At 47.8% G+C, this 18,642-nt stretch overlaps 1 protein-coding gene across 1 annotated transcript; it reads left to right on the top strand.

Moving 5' to 3' along the window:
* The first annotated feature begins 291 nt into the window (after positions 1–291).
* LOC127586414 (leucine-rich repeat and fibronectin type III domain-containing protein 1-like) lies at positions 292–17,188 on the top strand. The gene is made up of 2 exons (XM_052044358.1): positions 292–1,679; positions 15,755–17,188. The coding sequence occupies exons 1-2, from the start codon at positions 292–294 to the stop codon at positions 16,653–16,655; spliced, it is 2,289 nt and encodes a 762-aa protein (XP_051900318.1). The 3' UTR covers positions 16,656–17,188.
* Positions 17,189–18,642: the final 1,454 nt, after the last annotated feature.

The raw sequence follows: 18,642 nt of genomic DNA, 5'->3' as shown, positions 1-18,642 counted from the left end.
GTTTACTCTGTGAGTTCATGTGCACAAGGAATTTTATTGCACCCTGGTGTATGTGACAATAAACTAACTTAATCAGAACTGATGAGAGGGTTAGTGGGAGGAGGCGGTCGTGAGAGACCAATTCGGTCAGTCCCCCTGATGTATCTTGAGAGGAAGCTATCGTGTGTCAGGTGGCAGAGACTCGGGTACTTCAAGGTGAGCACCTTCATGGTGTTGGGCAGTCTTTCTCTCCAGAGGTTTCTAATGTTGCTTCCTTTTTCTTCCTTCCCAGAGCCGCTGGTCTGACTGACGATGGAGAGGTTCCTCTTCTCCCTGCTGGTGCTCAGCATGGCCGTGAGGGCCCAGCTTTGCCCGAAGCGCTGCATCTGCCAAAACCTCTCGCCTTCCCTCGCCATCCTCTGTGCCAAAACCGGGCTGCTCTTTGTGCCTCCGTTCATCGACCGGAGAACGGTGGAGCTGCGACTGACCGATAACTTCATCACCACCGTCAGGAAGAGAGACTTTGCCAACATGACCAGTCTGGTGCACCTGACCTTGTCCAGGAACACCATCAGCCAGATCATGCCACTGACCTTCGGTGACCTTCGAGGCCTCCGCGCTCTTCATCTGGACAGCAACAGGCTGACCAAGCTGGTGAATGAGCATCTGAAGGGTCTGGTGAACCTCCGGCACCTGATCCTAAACAACAATCAGCTCCACCATATCTCGGAGGGCTCCTTCAATGACTTCCTCACCTGCCTAGAAGACCTGGACATGTCCTACAACAACCTGGAGCATTTCCCCTGGGAGGCAATCGCCAAGATGGTCAACCTGAACACGCTCACCTTGGACCACAATCTCATTGACCACATTGATGAGGGGACATTCTCTGTCCTGCACAAGTTGGCCCGGTTGGACATGACATCGAACAGGTTGCAGAAACTTCCCCCAGATCCTCTATTCTTAAGGACTCAACTGCTGGTCAATGCCAAGGGTGCTCAGTACTTCTCTCTGACACTCAGTTTTGGGGGGAACCCTCTCCACTGTAACTGTGAACTTCTCTGGCTCAGGCGACTAACCAGGAAGGATGACCTGGAGACCTGTGCGTCACCACCACACCTGATGGGCAAGTATTTCTGGTCCATCTCCGAAGAGGACTTTGTCTGTGAGCCTCCTCTCATAACCCGGCTTCAGTCCACTAAGGCTTTTGTGGTGGAGGGTCAGAGAGTAACCCTCAAATGCAAAGCCATTGGCGATCCAGATCCCTCCATTCTCTGGAGCTCACCAGAAGGAAAGCTGGTGTCCAACTCATCCAGGACAATAATCTACGACAACGGCACCCTGGACATTCTGATCACCACACTCAAGGACAATGGCATGTTCACCTGCATCGCTTCCAACGCTGCGGGAGAGTCGGCTACCAACATGACCATCGGGATCATCCCCCTCCCTCACCTGGTCAACTTCACAAGCCAGCAGAAGGAGCCTGCCCCAGGATCCTCAGACATCACCATTTCCACCAAATCGGGCTCTCCCTCCAACAGCAGTGACACCAAGAGCTCGCAGGAGAGGAAGGTGGTGGCGACGGACCTGAGCACCACCTCCGCCCTGATCCGGTGGCCTTCGCAGCGCCCCATCCCTGGGATTCGCATGTACCAGATCCAGTACAACAGCTCCACTGACAACACTCTGGTCTACAGGTAAGCCGACCTCACGGACCCAGCCACCCTGCCTTCAGACGTACCCGAGAACAGTAACAGCAACTTAAGCGCTGCCTTGGGAAGGATCCAGTTTTCTTTCCAAGGGTCAACTGTCCCTCAATGGGCCACACCCTCACCTCAGAGTCAGAAGGTTGGTGAGTTCAAGTCCCACCCCAGATGCTCAGGCACAAGATTCCAGACTAACTCTCCAAGAGTGATGCTGACGGAGTGCTGCAATGTCAGACTCTCAATCTTTGAAATGAGATCTTAAAGTAAGGGCTTGGCCAGCCTCTTGGGTTGATACAAAGTAGGGTATTAGTCAAACAAGAGCAGGGGAGACCTCACAGTGTTCTGGCCAATACTTATCCTTCAGGCAGCATAGACTGACAGGTCATATTGGCTTATCAAAATGGGTTCCCCTGTGCATGAATTGGCAGCTGTAATTGCTTGCCAGATAAGAGGGTTTAAATTTTTAACTGATACCCCTTGAGGCATTCCAAGGATACAGGATACAAGGATGATCTTTTATTTTCCTTGATGTCCAATGCTTTGGATTTAAAGGACTGCACAATGAGCAGTTAGCACTTGACAGTAGGCAAATTCAGGAAGTATGTTGTACGCAGCATGATCCCAAGAAGAGGAATAAGGACAAACTCATTGACTTTGGTTAATTCCAGAGATAATGTTGGTCCAACACTTCAAGAGCACCCATGTTTTCTTTGAATGATAGTTGAGGAACTGGGGACAAAGGATATTTATCAATGTTGTCCCTTTGAGGAGTATGTGGTTGTCCCCACCGAATATCACCACATGCCCGCTCACAATTCTCACCAGCAGCTGGAAAGCATAGACAGGAAAAAGGCCAGACAACCAGTGAGGCGACTGTCACTGTGAAACACCACTGCCTCAGGGATGAAGGTTACTGCTTTATCCCAATTCCATTTATAAACTCATTTCTTCAGTTGCAATCCATATCCTAACCTCTGGAACCTGTTGTTTGCCAAATAAACCATTGGATCTCTTCCATATTCATGAGTTAGAGTGTATTAGCTACAAGGAGAGGTTGGACAATCTTGGATTGTTTTTTCTGGAGTGTTGATGACCTGATCGAGGTTTATGAAATTACAAAAGGCATAGATAGGGTAAGTAGTCAGAGACTATTCCCCAGAGTGGAAATGTCAAATACTAGAGGACATAGCTTTAATGTGAGAGGGTGAAAGTTTAAAGGAGATATGTGGGGCAATTTTTTATGGAGCCTGGAACGGGCTGCCAGGGGTGATTGTGGAAGCAGATACGATAGTCCCGTTTAAGAGGCACTTAGACAGATATATGAATACAGGGAACGGAGGGATTTAGATCTTGGCCAGATAGGTTTAGTTTAATTTGGCATCATGGCCAGCACAGACATCATGGGCCGAAGGGCCTGTTCCTGTGCTGTGCTGTGCTCTATGTTCAGACCTAACCCTAAGTCAGCAGGTGTAGGTGCAGGGATTGGAACCTGGAATCCAGGCCGACACTGAGGAAGTGAGGCACTGTTAGAGGTGACAGCTGATACCTTGCCCGCACACTCAGGTCTGAAGCTCATGGTTAAAGGATGCCCAAAAGCCGTGATTGGTGATTCTAAGGACCGGATAGCCCTGGAAGTAGTTAATTATGAAAGGCCTAGATAGGGTAGACAGGATTAACACCTGTTATGGGAAGGTTGCCTTGTGAACAAGGTTGGACAGGTTAGACACGCATTCTCTAGAGTTTATAAGAATGAGCAGTGACGATTGTAAGAACCCAACGGGTGTCGACAGGGTGGGTGTGAAGAGGATGTTTCCTCTTGGGGGATAATTTAGAACAGTGGGCCACTGTTTGCACTTTTCAGACAGATGAAGTGGTTTTCTTTCAGAGTGTTGTGAGTCTTTGAACTTCGCCTCCCAAGGGCGGTGAAGGCAGATTCTGTAAACAGTTTGAGGTAGATAGAGTTTCGACGTGAGGCGGTGAAGTGACCAAGGGAAGTGGGAAAGTGTTGTTGAGATTACAGTCAGATGGGCAGTGACCGTATGGAACGGTGGGACAGGCTCAATGTTTGTTAAAGTGATGAACTTATCTGGATTTATGGACAACATTTTACCAAATGGGTCCATGTGCTCCAGTGACATTTGCCTGCTTGAGGTTTAAACAAATCATCAGACTGATCAGGACTGAGGAAGAGGGGAGAGGACAGAGGTGGGCACAAGGAAGGGGACAAGCAGAGTGGTTCCAGAACAGCAGGTACCAGGGGAGGTTGTTGACCTGTGTGCTCAGCTTCACCCATAATGTCAGCATGGATGTCCCTCTCCAGAAACCGGTGAGTCAGAAGTGCATTGGTTACAACATCCAGCACTGTGACCCCTGTCCCTCAGAGGTCCCCTACGTTGAGTGAAGGCTCATACTGATAACTTTGGGGCAAGGGATGAGATGCAATGTTCCTCGGGGTCTGATATCCGGGGCAAGATGCCACAGGACAAAGGGATCCCTCAGGGAAGTTCCATAGATAATTGCCCAGAAATGGAGAAGGTGCAGAAGGGAATGAGATTTTCTATTCCCACAGTTCAGTTTTCCTCCTCTGGCCTTTGCTCCATTATTATCTTTTTTCCCAGGGTTGAAATGTCCAGAGGGTGTGCATTTAAGGTGAGAGGGGGTAAGTTCAAAGGAGATGTGCGGGGACAAGTTTTTTACACAGAGCGCGATGGATGCCTGGAATGTGCTGCCAGGGGTGGGGGTGGAGGCAGGTATGATAAGAGGTGCTTCAGAGGCTCTTAGAGAGGCACATGGGTGTGCAGAGAATGGAGGGATATGGACATTGTGCAGGCAGAAGGGATTAGGTGTCATTTGTTTAATTATTTCGGCACAACATTGTGGGCTGAAGGTCCTGTCCTGTGCTGTTCTATGTTCTGTTATATGTAAATGAGGAACAGTGCTAATATCTGTCCTGAGTGTTGTGTCAGTGGAGTGGCTAGATTAGAGAGACAAGAGTTAATTGTGAAGTTCCTTCACAGCCAGCTGTAATCGCACAGCCAGGTACAACCACACAGCTGGCTGTAACCACACAGCCACCTGTAATCACAGAGCCAGCTGTGATTTGGTATTGGGAAATGGACCTGGTCAGGTGTCAGATCTCTCAGTGGGAGAGCATTTTGGGGATAGTGATCATAATTCTATCTCCTTTACGATAGCATTGGAGAGAGATAGGAATAGAGACTAGAAAGGTGTTTACTTGGAGTAAAGGGAATTATGAGGCTCTCAGGCAGGAAATTGGAAGCTTAAATTGGAAACAGATGTTCTCAGGGAAAAGTACGGAAGAAATGTGGCAAATATTCAGGGGATATTTGTGTGGAGCTCTGCACAGGCATGTTCCAATGAGACAGGGGAGTCACGAGAGGATACAGGAACCGTGGTGTACGAAGGCTATAATAAATCTAGTCAAAAGGAAAAGAAAAGCTTACAAAAGGTAAAGAGAGCTAGGTAATGTTGGAGATCTGGAAGAGTATAAGGATAACAGGAAGGAGCTTAAAAAGGAGATTAGGAGAGCCAGAAGGGGCCATGAGAAGGCCTTGGTGGGCAGGATTAGGGAAAACCCTAAGGCATTCTACACGTATGTGAAGAGCAAGAGAATAAGATGCAAAAGAATAGGGCCTATCAAGTGCAGCAGTGGGAAAGTGTGTATGGATCCGGAAGAAATAGCGGAAGTACTTAATGAATACTTTACATCGGTATTCACTATGGAAAAAGATCTGGGTGATTGTAGTGAGGATTTGCAGCAGGCTGAAAAGCTTGAGCATGTAGGTATTAGGAAAGAGGAGGTGCTAGAACTTTTGGAAAGTATCAAGTTGGATAAGTTGCCGGGACTGGATGAGATGTACCCCAGGCTGCTGTGGGAGGCGAGGGAGGAGATTGCGGAGCCTCTGGCGATGATCTTTGCATCATCGATGGAGAGGGGAGAGGTCCCAGAAGATTGGAGGGTTGCGGATGTTGTTCTCTTATTCAAGAAAGGGAGTAGAGATAGCTTAGGGAATTATAGACCAGTGAGTCTTACCTCAGTGGTTGGTAAACTGATGGAGAAGATCCTGAGAGGCAGGATTTATGAACATTTGAAGAGGTATAATATGATTAGGAATAGTCAGCATGGCTTTGTCAAGGTCTGGTCCTGCCTTATGAGCCTGATTGAATTTTTCGAGGATATGACTAAACACATCGATGAAGGAAGAGTAGTAGATGTAGTGTATATGGATTTCAGCAAGACATTTGATAAGGTACCCCACACAAGGCTTATTGAGAAAGTAAGGAGGCATGGGATCCAAGGGGACATTGCAATGTGGATCCAGAACTGGCTGGCCCACAGTAGGCAAAGTGGTTGTTGAAGGGTCGTATTTGGTGACCAGTGGTGTACCTCAGGGATCTGTCCTGGGAACCTTTGTGATTTTTATAAACGACCTGGATGGCGAAGTGGAGGGGTGGATTAGTAAGTTTGCAGATGACAGAAAGGTTGGATGTGTAGTGGATAGTATAGAGGGCTGTCAGGGGTTACAGCGGTATATAGATAGGATGCAAAGTTGGGCTTAGAAGTGGCAGATGCAGTTCAACCCAGATAAATGTGAAGTGGTTCATTTTAGTAGGTCAAATATGGTGGCAGAGTATAGCATTAATGGTAGGACTCTTGACAGTGTGGAGGATCAAAGGGATCTTGGGGTCCGAGTCCATAGGACGCTTAAAGCAGCTGCACAGGTCGACTCTGTGGTTAAGAAGGCATACGGTGTATTGTCCTTCATCAATCGGGGAATTTAATTTAGGATCCGAGAGGTATTGTTGCAGCTATATAGGATCCTGGTCAGACCCCACTTGGAGTACTGTGCTCAGTTCTGGTCACCTCACTACAGGAAGGATGTGGAAGCCATAGAAAGGGTGCAGAGGAGATTTACAAGGATGCTGCCTGGATTGGGGAGCATGCCTTATGAAAGCAGGTTGAGTGAACTCGGCCTTTTCTCCTTGGAGCGACGGAGGATGAGGGGGGACCTGAAAGATGATGAGAGGTATTGATCGGGTAGATAGACAGAGGCTTTTCCCCACGGCTGAAATGGTGGCCACAAGAGGACACAGGTTTAAGGCGCTGGGGAGTAGGTACAGAGATGTCAGGGGTAATTTTTTTACTCAGAGAGTGGTGAGTGCGTGGAACGGGCTGCCGGAAACGGTGGTGGAGGTGGATACTATAAGGTCTTTTAAGAGACTGTTAGACAGGTACATGGAGCTGAGAAGAATAGAGGGCTATGGGTAAGCCTAGTAATTTCTAAGGTAGGGACATGTTCAGCACAGCTTTGTGGGCCGAAAGGCCTGAATTGTGCTGTAGGCTTTCTATGTTTCTAACCACACAGCTGGCTGTAACCACACTGCCAGCTCCTATCACACAGCTGCCTGTAACCACAGAGCTGGCTGTTACCACATAGCCGGCTATAACACACAGCTGGCTCCAACCACACAGCCGCCTGTAACCACACAGCCGCCTGTAACCACAGAGCCAGCTGTAACCACACAGCCGCCTGTAACCACAGAGCCAGCTGTAACCACACAGCCGCCTGTAACCACAGAGCCAGCTGTAACCACACAGCCGCCTACAACCACACAGCCGGCTGTAACCACTGAGCCAGCTGTAACCAAACAACCGGCTCCAACCACACAGCCGCCTGTAACCACAGAGCCGCCTGTAACCACAGAGCCAGCTGTAACCACACAGCTGGCTACAACCACACAGCCACCTGTAACCACACAGCCGCCTGTAACCACAGAGCCAGCTGTAACCAAACAGCCGGCTCCAACCACACAGCCGCCTGTAACCACAGAGCCGCCTGTAACCACAGAGCCAGCTGTAACCACACAGCCGGCTACAACCACACAGCCTGCTGTAACCACCCTGTTGTTGCTCCATTATCGCTTTTATATTTTCGTTTCTCAAGAGCAGAGGGTGCAGAGGCCTCCCGTGATTCTAACACCCAGTAACTAACAGGAGGAAAATCAATCCATTTTGCACCTGTCTCGCTGCCTCATTTGCTTCCTTGACTTGTCCTACAGCAGGTGTCCACCTGTGCTAGTTCCTCACTCTGGTGTGTGCCTTTTGGAATGGCTCTCGGACTAACGGTGAACTGGAACAAGGGGTTAAGCTCACGGATCCAAATGTGACACATTTCACACAGCCACAGAATGTGTCAATCGTCATGACAATTCTGAACAATTTAAAAAGCACATTTTGAATAGCGAAAATTAACACTGATGAGTTAAAAGTCATGAGGGGCCTAGATAGCACACGTGAATGCACACGTTTTCGCAGGGTTGGGGAAAGAAGAACTAGAGGGTATAGATTTAAACTGAGAGGGGAGGTCTAATAGAAATCTGAGGGGTAAGGTTTTCACCTGGGGTTGGTCAGTATATGGAACGAGCTGCCAGAGGAAGTGGTAGAGGTAGATACATTAACAACATTTAAAAGACACTTGGACAGGTACAAGGATAGGAAAGTATTAGAGGGATATGGGCCAAATGCAGGAAAATGGGTTAGATGGACATTTTGGTTGGCATGGACCATTTGGGCCGAAGGGCCTGTTTACCTGTTGTATTACTCTAATACCATACACCGGAAGTGTTTTATGTATTGGGGATCCAGGGTAATATCCCAGGAAGCAGACGGACTTTCCCAAAGTATTGGCTATTGATTTCCATTGCCATGTTAACCACATGAGGGTGGAGAACAGCTGGGTTTAGCGGGACTGAGGTGGGAGAGATGCTGGACTTTGACACGTGGGGTTAATCTGAGTCTACAGTTTCAGCCACCGCTTGGGGCTGGTCTCTTCATATGGGAAGCTGTGGGGCATCAGGATGTCTCAGTGAGAGCGAGGTGCTCGGACTCACCACTGCCCACCCTCACTGATCCCTGAAGCAGACTCTTGATTGTCTGTGGGGGCTTCTCCCTGATAAACCTAACCTTGTGTGTGTGTCGACAGCTGGTCCAGCCCTAGCCCCAGCTATCCCAGCTATTGAAACTAGCCAAGAGATTGGGTGCTTGCAACTGTGACATCCCCAAACATTCAAAAACAATGAAAACAGCGTTTAAAAATAATAGTAGTATTAGGTATTGGTATCGGTATTGGTTTATTATTGTCACTTGTACCGAGGTACAGTGAAAAGCTTGTCTTACAAACTGATCGTACAGGTCCATTCATTACACAGTGCATTTACACTGAGTTAGTACAGAGTGCATTGAAGTAGTACAGGTAAAAACAATAACAGTACAGAGTAAAGTATCACAGCTACAGGGAAAGTGCAGTGCAATAAGGTGCAAGGTCACAACAAGGTAGATCGTGAGGTCATAATCCAGCCCATTGTATAACGGAACCATTCAATAGTCTTATCACAGTGGGGTAGAAGCTGTCCTTAAGTCTGGTGGTACGTGCCCTCAGGCTCCTGTATCTTCTACCCGATGGAAGAGGAGAGAAGAGAGAATGTCCTGGGTGGGTGGGTGGGGTCTTTGATTATGCTGGCTGCTTCACCAAGACAATGAGAGGTGAAGACAGATTCCGAGGAGGGGAGGCTGGAGTCCGTAATGCGCTGGGCTGTGTCCACAACTCTCTGCAGCTTTTTGCAGTCCTGGGCGGAGCAGTTGCCGTACCAAGCCGTGACACATCCAGAATAGGATGCTTTCTATGGTGCATCGGTAAAAGCTGGTGAGAGTCAAAGGGGACAAACCAAACTTCTTTAGCTTCCTGAGGATGTAGATGCGCTGGTGAGCTTTCTTGGCCGTGACATCAACGTGATTTGACCAGGACAGGCTGTTGGTGATGTTCACTCCCAGCAACTTGAAGCTCTCAACCTCGGCACCATTGATGTAGACAGGTGCATGTACACCGCCCCCTTTCCTGAAGTCAATGACCAGCTCTTTTGTTTTGTTGACATTGAGGGAAAGGTCGTTGTCATGACATCATTCCACTAAGCTCTCTATCTCCTTCCTGTACTCCAACTCATCACTGTTTGAGATACAGCCTACAATGGTGGTATCATCTGCAAACTTGTAAATGGAGTTAGAGCGGAATCTGGCCACACAGTCGTGAGTGTATAGGAAATAGAGTAGAGGGCTGACGATGCAGCCTTGTAGGGCACCAGTGTTGAGAATAATTGTGCTGGAGGTGTTGCTGCCTATCCTCACTGATCGCGGTCTCTGTGTTAGAAAGTCAAGGGTCCAGTTACAGAGGGAGGTGTTGAGTCCTAGATCTTGGAGTTTGGTGACAAGCTTGCTTGGAATTATTGTATTGAAGGCAGAGCTGTAGTCAATAAACAATGGTCTAATGTATGTGTCTTTACTGTCCAGATGCTCCAGAGCTGAGTGTAGGGCCAGGGAGATGGCATCCGCTGTAGACCTGTTTCGCCGATAGGTGAATTGCAATGGGTCCAGGTTGTCTGGTAGGCTGGAGTTGATGCGAGCCCTGACCAGCCTCTCAAAGCACTTCATGATGGTGGAAATGGTTAAAAATGGTAAAATGTTTAAAAAATTGAAAATAATTAAAGCACCTAAAGCACTAGAAGGCACTAAATCCAAAACATTTAAATATATTTCAGTCAATTAAATGCATATCAATTAAAGTAAAATTGTATAAATTAACTGCAAGTGATCCGATTCTCGGTGAGCTGATCTCCATTGAGAAGAATAACTTTGTGTTTGAGGGCTCAGCGCGGGTTTCCCACCCGACATCCTGGCAAACTGCAGGGAGATGGCTTCCATCACCACCTTCCATGGGGAGTCCAACACTGGGTGCAGTTGGAATGACAGTGGTGAGGGAGTTTGAGTCCTCAGAAATGATATGGACTATTTTGGTCACTGAAAGAGGGCTCAGTGTTAGCCGATGGATGAGAAAGTGACCAGCTCTTTTTGGAACAACATCACTGCACTTTTTCACATTCACCAGGTGAAGCACTGCACCAAGAGATCTCTTCTAATCAGCTACCATCGACTTGTTCTTGTGGGTGGGGAAGATCCCATGGCATCGTTCCACAACAGAACTCCCAATAAATGTTTGCAAGTGTCCTTCAAGCTGATTGGACTACCCGCAGACCAAAGAGGGTGTCAGCTGTAAATTAATGCATCATACTTAATGGCACAATCTACTTACAGCATCTATATTGCCTACCCATTGGCACCATCTATCAATGTGTTTTTGGAGTCTGCATCATCCTTAGATAAAAGATCAGAATCCAGAATCCATTGACCTGGCCCCCACCCATGGTAGTTCTTACTGGAATCTTGTGCCCATCTCTTGAAATTGAAGGTGCAAAGGGACTTGGGAGTCCTGGTGCAGGCTTCCCCAAAGGTTAACTTGCAGGTTGAGTCGGTAGTAAGGAAGGCAAATGCAATGTTAGCATTCATTCCAAGAGAACTAGAATATAAAAGCAAGTATGTAATGCTGACTCTTTATAAGGCATTGGTCAGAACACATCTGGAGTATTGTGAGCAGTTTTGGGCCCCATATCTAAGGAAGGATGTGCTGGCATTGGAGAGGGTCCAGAGGAGGTTTACGAGAGTGATCCCAGGAATGAAAGGGTTAATGTATGAGGAGCGTCTGGACCTGTACTCACTCGAGTTTAGAAGGATGAGGGGGATCTCATTGAAACCTACCAAATATTGAAAGGCCTGGACAGAGTGGATGTGGAGAGGATGTTTCCAGTAGTGGGAGAGTCTAGGACCAGAGGGCACAGCCTCAGGATAGAAGGACGTCCCTTTAGAACAGAGATGAGGAGGAATTTCTTCAGCCAGAGGGTGGTGAATCTGTGGAATTAATTGCTACAGACGGCTGTGGAGGCCAAGTCACTGGGTGTATTTAAAGCCGAGGTTGATAGGTCCTTGATCAGTGAGGGCATCAAAGGTAATGGGGAGAAGGCAGGAGAATGGGGTTGAGAGGAAAAATAAATCAGCCGTGATCGAATGGTGGAGCAGACTCGGTGGGCCGAATGGCCTAATTCTGCTCCTATGTCATAAAGTCTATTATTGGTCAAATGTCTTATTGGCCAAAGGCTGGGCTTGATTTCTTTGGAACAAGGAGGTTGAGGTGAGATTTGGCTGAGGTGTATAAAATTATGAGGGGTGCAAAAAGAATAATCAGAAGGGTCCTGTTTCTCTTAGGAGAGAGGTCAGTAACAGTCGGCACAGATTGATGTTGGTTGGTGTCAGGGTTAGAGAGAAGTTGAGAAAAATGTTTTCAGTTAAGGGACATTGGGAGTCTGGAACACTCGATCTGGGCAGTGTGAGAGGCAGGGACCTCATCAGTGACAAAGGAATTGGGTGAGCTGCAGATCTATGGACTGTGAGATGGGAACAGGCCATTTTTGGTCATTATGGATGGCTGTAAGTGTGTAGGACAGTACTGAATGTTCGCATAGCCTCCTCAGAATATGTATTCCTGTTTGACTATGGTGCCTATCTGTATCAGGGAACAGGCCGGAAGTTACGGAGGATTGCCTGGGATTTATGGAATGAAGCAAAGTGGGGGCTTGCTCTACCCTTTCTTGTACAACAGTGTAAATCAGGGGCTGTCTACATCACCTGATCCATGAATAAATATCCGCGCACATATATCCACCCGCAGAGACCGTCTGACTCCCTTTACAACCAGACACCTCACTGCCTGTCCACCAGTGTTTGATCGCTTCCCTCTCTGTTGTCTGCTGAAAGGGGAAGAGTCAGGTATGCTCACCTGGTCACAGCTCAGTGACCACTTGCCTGAAGGTAGTTTCTCTGTGGTTAGTGGGTCAGTACCGACTTGGGCTTCAGCAGGATAGTTGTATCGGTTGGGTCAGTAGCTGGGTAGGTGGTTGGGAAGGCGGTTGGGAAGGCGGTTGGGAAGGCGGTTGGGTAGGTGGTTAGGTAGGTGGTTGGGTAGGTGGTTGGGTAGGTGGTTGGGTAGGTGGTTGGGTGGATGGTGGGTCAGTGGTTGGGTAGGTGGTTTGGTAGAAAGTTCAGGAGAAGATTCACTAGATGGTTGGGTAGGTGATTGGGTGGGTGGTTTGGTAGATAGTTCAGGAGAACGTTCGGTAGATGGTTGGGTAGGTGATTGGGTGGGTGGTTTGGTAGATAGTTCAGGAGAACGTTCGGTAGATGGTTGGGTAGGTAGTTGTGTAGGTGGTGGGGTAGGTGGTTGGGTAGATGGTTCAGGACCACATTCGGTAGATGGCTGGGCTGCCAACACTCACACGTTCAAACATAATGCATATTCATTCAGGTGAGTACAGAGCTGCCTCTGGCCATTATACCAACCCCCAGGAGAAAATCATCACAGGCATAATTTGAAACAAAAAAAAAGTAATTGCAACAAAGAGTAAAATAATGATTTGGAATTTTCAGTTTTGATAGTGTGACAGAGGAGAGCATTTGTCAGTTGTGTAGTGAAGCAGAATACATTGCATTATGACTGCTGCTGGCTCTCGTTTAGAAATGTCATCTTGGTCCTACATGAAGTTAATGCAGCCCACAAACCAGTTCCCAAAAGACTCAGACCTGCAAAAGGATACTGCTACAATTCATAACTTATAGGGAACGTTGTCCTGTATCTAATCTGCCCTTTCTTGTCCTTTTGCAAAAGAAGTTTATTTAGTGATTACAACATCACATCGTTATAATATGACAGTATTCCATGATTCACGCTATTTACAGTCAATAGCTTCACATTACAACACAGTTATATCTATCCAGAATGCACTTGAGCCCCTGTGGTGCCCACCGGTCCTTGAAGACCCTCATTGCATCAATGGATACCACCTGCTCCTTCTCCTGGGACACACGAGCATGGACAGAACCCCAGAAGAGGGGCAGGCAACTGTGACTGCCCTGGGAGTGTGTGATAGGGCAGCGTAGAGGGAGCATACTCCATATCTAATCTGTGCTCTCCCTTTCCTGGGTTGGGTGATGGGACAGTGTAGAGGGAGGTTTACTCTGAATCTAACCTGTACAGTCCCTGCCCTGGCAGTGTGTAATAGGACAGTGTAGAGGGAGCTTTACACTGTATATAACCTGCCCTGGGACTATCTGGTGGGACAGTTAGAGGGAGCTTTACTCTGTGTCTAACCCATGCTTTCCCTGCCCTGGGAGAGTTTAATGCTGACACTGGATCTGAAAGCTGTTCCAATCCCCAGCACTACCATTCCTTGCCTTTATGAGAGCAAACCAGTCATAAATGTCAGGAGCTGTGGAGCAGAAGATTCACTTATTATTCTGGTAAATCTTTTTGTGTCGATTCATCAGTTCTGAATAATTCTCTGAGCCTTTCCAACCACTGCACATCCCACTTCCATTAGCACGCCAATACTTTGTACACTCTCTGCCTCAAGGCAGCACTCAGCATAAGTGAACATTGCAATAACAGGCGCAGGAACCTGTTGACCAACAGCATGTTGAAGGGCCTCAGCAGGTCAGCCGCAATCTGTGGAGGGAAATGGTCAGTCAGCGCTTCAGGTCGAGACCCTTCATCTGGACTGAGAGGTAGAGGGGAGATGGGTGGTGGGGTGGGGTGGGGTGGGGTGGTGCGGGGCAAAAGCTGGCAGGTGACAGGTGGATTCAAATGAGGAGGGGTGATAGGTAGATGGAGGGGTGATAGGTAGATGGAGGGGTGATAGGTAGATGGAGGGGGGGAGACTGGGAGGTGATAAGAGGGCTGCAGATGATGGAGTCTGATAGGAGAGGAAGGTGGACCTACCACCTCCCAGCCTCTGTTGCTACTTCCACTCTCCTCTCCTCCAACATTTATCATTTTTGTCCCCAGCACTCATTCAAATGCCGCACCTTCAGTAACTGTGAGCATCAAACTGCTGAAAGGCACTCTGCTTTCCTTACCCAATCTGGCAGGACTGCGAATACTGACCCACAACGAAGAGGTTGACTCTCAACTGAAATGGTCCGACAGAACAGACAGGTGGAAGAGGCTAGCACGTTGCCACCTTCCCGAGGGGCTCCGGGGATGGGGAATAAATGGCCTCATCCCCTTGGTCTAAATAAAAGGGAGAAGGGGAAGGGGTGAGGCCAGGAATCTGATCCTGTGTGCTCTGGCGTTCAGCAGTGAGTTCAATTCAACCCACATTTTCTTACAAGTGGGAAGGAGGCCATTCAGCCCATTAAGCCCACTCTAGCCCTCAGAGCATTCCCATGAGTCTCATTCCCCCATTTATTTCCCCATAAATTATTTTAACTCACACGCTCATCAACTCCCAACCAGGTGTGGGAATTTACTGGATCTTACTGTTGTAAATTGTTGATAGTCACTGCTTCATGTTTAATAAATGTACGGGAGGCATGGTGAGTGTTGAGTGAGCAATGTGATTGACTGGCTCTGGTAAAGGGTCTTGTCCCACTGAACACTGGGCCTGGAGACACACAAGAACCATGCACTGTCCCATTCAGCAGAAGTTTTGAGAGGGGGCTTTCAGGGGAATGCACTGTCAAGTTTGTGTCCATGGTGAATGCTGTGCTGGGATCATCAGTGGTGAAGACCGGTTGTTCTGCCCTCTGCTAGTCCAGGGTAGTGTTGAGGCCTATCAGCATCACCTTGGCAACAGGTGAATGACACTCCTTCGTTCTCCTACAGCCCATCCCTCAGTGAGTGCTGTACAGTACAACACTGGACAGGCCATTCGGCCCATGATGTTGTGCTGATCTCGATGCCAATTTATACTAAATGTCCTCTTCCTGTGTATCGTCCACATCCCTCCATATTCATGTGTCCATCTAAAAGCCTCTTCAATGCCACCAAACTGCCTGCCTCCACTACTACCCCTGGTAACCCATTCCAGGCACCCACCACTCTCCGCATTAAAAATTGCCCCTCACGTTGCCTTTAAACATCCCCCCTCGAACTTTAAAAGCATGTCCTCTGGTGTTTGACATTTCTGCCCTGGGGAACAGATTCTGACTGTCTACCCTAATATTGTGGATAACCTCTTGAATTCAAGCTGATTTAGGAAATGTCTCCATTGTTTATTCCATTTTACAAATGATGCCTTTTACTAACAGAAGACTGTCTGTCTTTCAGAATGATTCCATCCACAAGCAAAACCTTCCTGGTGAATGACCTGTCACCGGGACGAGACTATGACCTGTGCATCCTGGCTGTCTACGACGATGGGATCACGTTGATGACTGGGACTAGAGTCGTGGGCTGTGTCCAGTTCACCACGGAGCAAGAGTACACTCAGTGCCATTCTGTGCACACCCAGTTCCTTGGTGGGACCATGATCATCATCATTGGGGGAATCATTGTGGCCTCTGTGCTGGTTTTTATCATCATCCTAATGATCAGGTACAAGGTGTACAACAACGCAGGTGAGGGCAAGACCCTGGTCAGCAACGTCTGCTCTCAGACCAATGGCAGTCAGCTGGGAGGCATGACTCGATCCAGCTCCAAACTAGCCGAGGGATCAGGTGAGTGCATTCAAGAGATTTTTGGCGAATGCTCCAAAGGCTCAGTGGCTGTGCTATTAAACATGTCTGGGGAGAAGGGCAGTATTCCCCAGAGCACCACCATGATGACCACAGACACTCTGTCCCACATGCAGAGGAGGACAAAGCCAAGCACAGACCTCCAGAAAGAGGCTCAGTTGTCTTCTGAAGAGGGACCAACGGAAGGAAGCACTACTGACTCCAGCATGTCAGTTTGCTTGATTAGGGCAAGCAAGGGCAACTTGCCTCGAAGGGACAGACAAACTAAACTAAGCAATGTATCTGTTCTGCCCTGCGAAATCTCGAGACCTCAGCATAGACACTCGTTTGATGGAGACTATTCTCTGTTCCAGAGCCACAGTTACCCAAGGAGAGCACGGACTAAGGCAAATCTGACCGGCAGTGGGCAGAATTTGAACTCTGATGACTTTGCTCTGGAGAGCAAGAGAACAACATATGGCAGCACAGAATGGATGCTGGAGAGCACAGTGTGAGCTGAGGGTCGCTCGTAGGACAGCATCAGAGCACCCATCATTAATGCAGGGCTAGCACTTGCACAGAGGTAATCTTTGGAGGGAGGAAGTGGGCAGGAAAGTCCGTGATGTGTCCCTTTGCACACTTGGCAATGCCTTAAACCACCACAGCACTGGACCTTGGCAAGGGAAGGATGACTGGTGCCAACACCGGGGACAAGCAGGGATCCTCAACACCCCACGGAAGGAATTAGATGTGTTACGTTCTTTCTTAATTTCATCACTCCCTCCAGCATTGCGTGTTTGCAATCCAAGACGATTGGCGTCAATTAGTGGTGAATTCTGAGCACGTCATTTCACACCTGGCAGGATCAACATCTGGATGAAGTGCCACCATTTACACTCATTTCAGAAGAAGGCAAGGCTTTGATATTTATTAAAACTAGAAACTAAAAGTGTATAAGCATAAACGTGGAAAGAAATGGGATCGAAGATTTAGACAATGCTGGACTGCTTTCCAATTACTAATTATTTCATGTTTGATATTTGTTGTATCTGGCTGGCCTGGATAAATTTCTGTGTAAGTGTATTACACTATATCTATAAAGGTATCTTGATGGAGATATTTATATAGATATATGTATCTGTATTTGACATTTATATATCTATATAGTAAAAAGTTGTTCCACCCATGATGTTTTTAAAGATCCTGTTGATGAACACGTTTTTATATTAAAAACCTGTGCCATCATTTGAGTATTATTTTAATTTTGATTGTGTTTGCTGTGCTTAAAGGTGAACATGTTACACAACAATGGGAAAAGTGTCATCGGACAGGAGAGGTTGGGGTGACCTTGGTTCTGGAGTGTAGGTGGGGCAGGTTGAACAGTTTCCCGTTACTCCTGTAGATTAGCTCCACTCCAGCAGCAGGCCTGTTGGAGGTCAGATGCAGCAAAGGGGTGAGAAAGTTTGAGAAAATGGAAAAGATGCCATTAAACTGAAAAGAGTGCAGAGAAGATTTATGAGGATGCAGCCAGGATTCGAGGGCCTGAATTGAAGGGGGAGGTTGGGCAGGTTAGGACTTTATTCCTTGGAGCGTAGGAGATCGAGGGGTGATCTTATTGACATGTATAAAATCAATAGGGGCATAGGTGGGGTGAAATGCACTTTTTTGCAGGGAAGGGGAACTAAAAGCCAGAGGGCATAGGTTTAAGGTGAGAGGTGAAATATTTAAAAGGAACCTGAGGGGCAACTTTCCCACACAGAGGGTGGTGTGTATATGGAATGAGCTTCCAAAGGAAGTGGCTGAAGCAGGTACAATAACAACATTCAAAAGACATTTGGATATGTACATGATAGGAGGGGTTTGGAGAGATGTGGTCCAAATGAAATCTAAAATGGTGGGCATCATGGTCAGCATGGATGAGTTGGGCTGAAGGGCCTGTTTCCATGCTGTTACTCTATGTTGACAAATCTGTATAAAGGGAAAAGACTTTGGCAGTGGAGGTACCCTGCTGATACTATAACATCATTGTTGGCTGTGTTCCTGCCCTCTGCCACCTTCACAGTGCCTTTGGGAGGGGCGTACTGCCTGAGCTGTGGTTCGCCACTGCTCCCTCTCCAACAGAAAGGGATGGATCTGCATTTTCTTGGAACCTTTTAATATCCAAATGTACTCTGCATAAGTTGATCATTGCCCCTAATATAAGAGTCAAACTGTACATAGCAACTACACAACAGAGACCAGCTAATCCATGGAGGGAGAACCAGAACCAGAGAGAACACCTCTGCCTTCCTTTGAAATATTGACAAGAGATCTTGGATTGACATGTGGACAGGAGGAGCTTCAGTTTAATATCTCACCTGAAGGAGGGGACTTTGGGTGTCCCATGCGGGATCTTCAGCTTAGACACGAGTTTGTCCTGGGATTGGGACTTGGGGCGCAACTTGCTGGCCCAAAGCTGGGAGTGAGCCACAATGCAGGTAGGGAGGAACCCTGCTCTCTCAC

Source organism: Pristis pectinata, chromosome 35 (assembly GCF_009764475.1).
Source record: "Pristis pectinata isolate sPriPec2 chromosome 35, sPriPec2.1.pri, whole genome shotgun sequence".
Classification (NCBI taxonomy): Eukaryota; Metazoa; Chordata; class Chondrichthyes; order Rhinopristiformes; family Pristidae; genus Pristis; species Pristis pectinata.
Note: the sequence above shows the minus strand (reverse complement) of the source record. Positions and strands in the feature narration are given on the sequence as shown.

Bases quoted from the DNA above. Each gene is read 5' to 3' on its own strand.
- LOC127586414 (XM_052044358.1), top strand. From the start codon at position 292: ATGGAGAGGTTCCTCTTCTCCCTGCTGGTGCTCAGCATGGCCGTGAGG. The intron at 1,680-15,754 runs GTAAGCCGACCT...TCTGTCTTTCAG, and splicing joins GACAACACTCTGGTCTACAG to AATGATTCCATCCACAAGCA.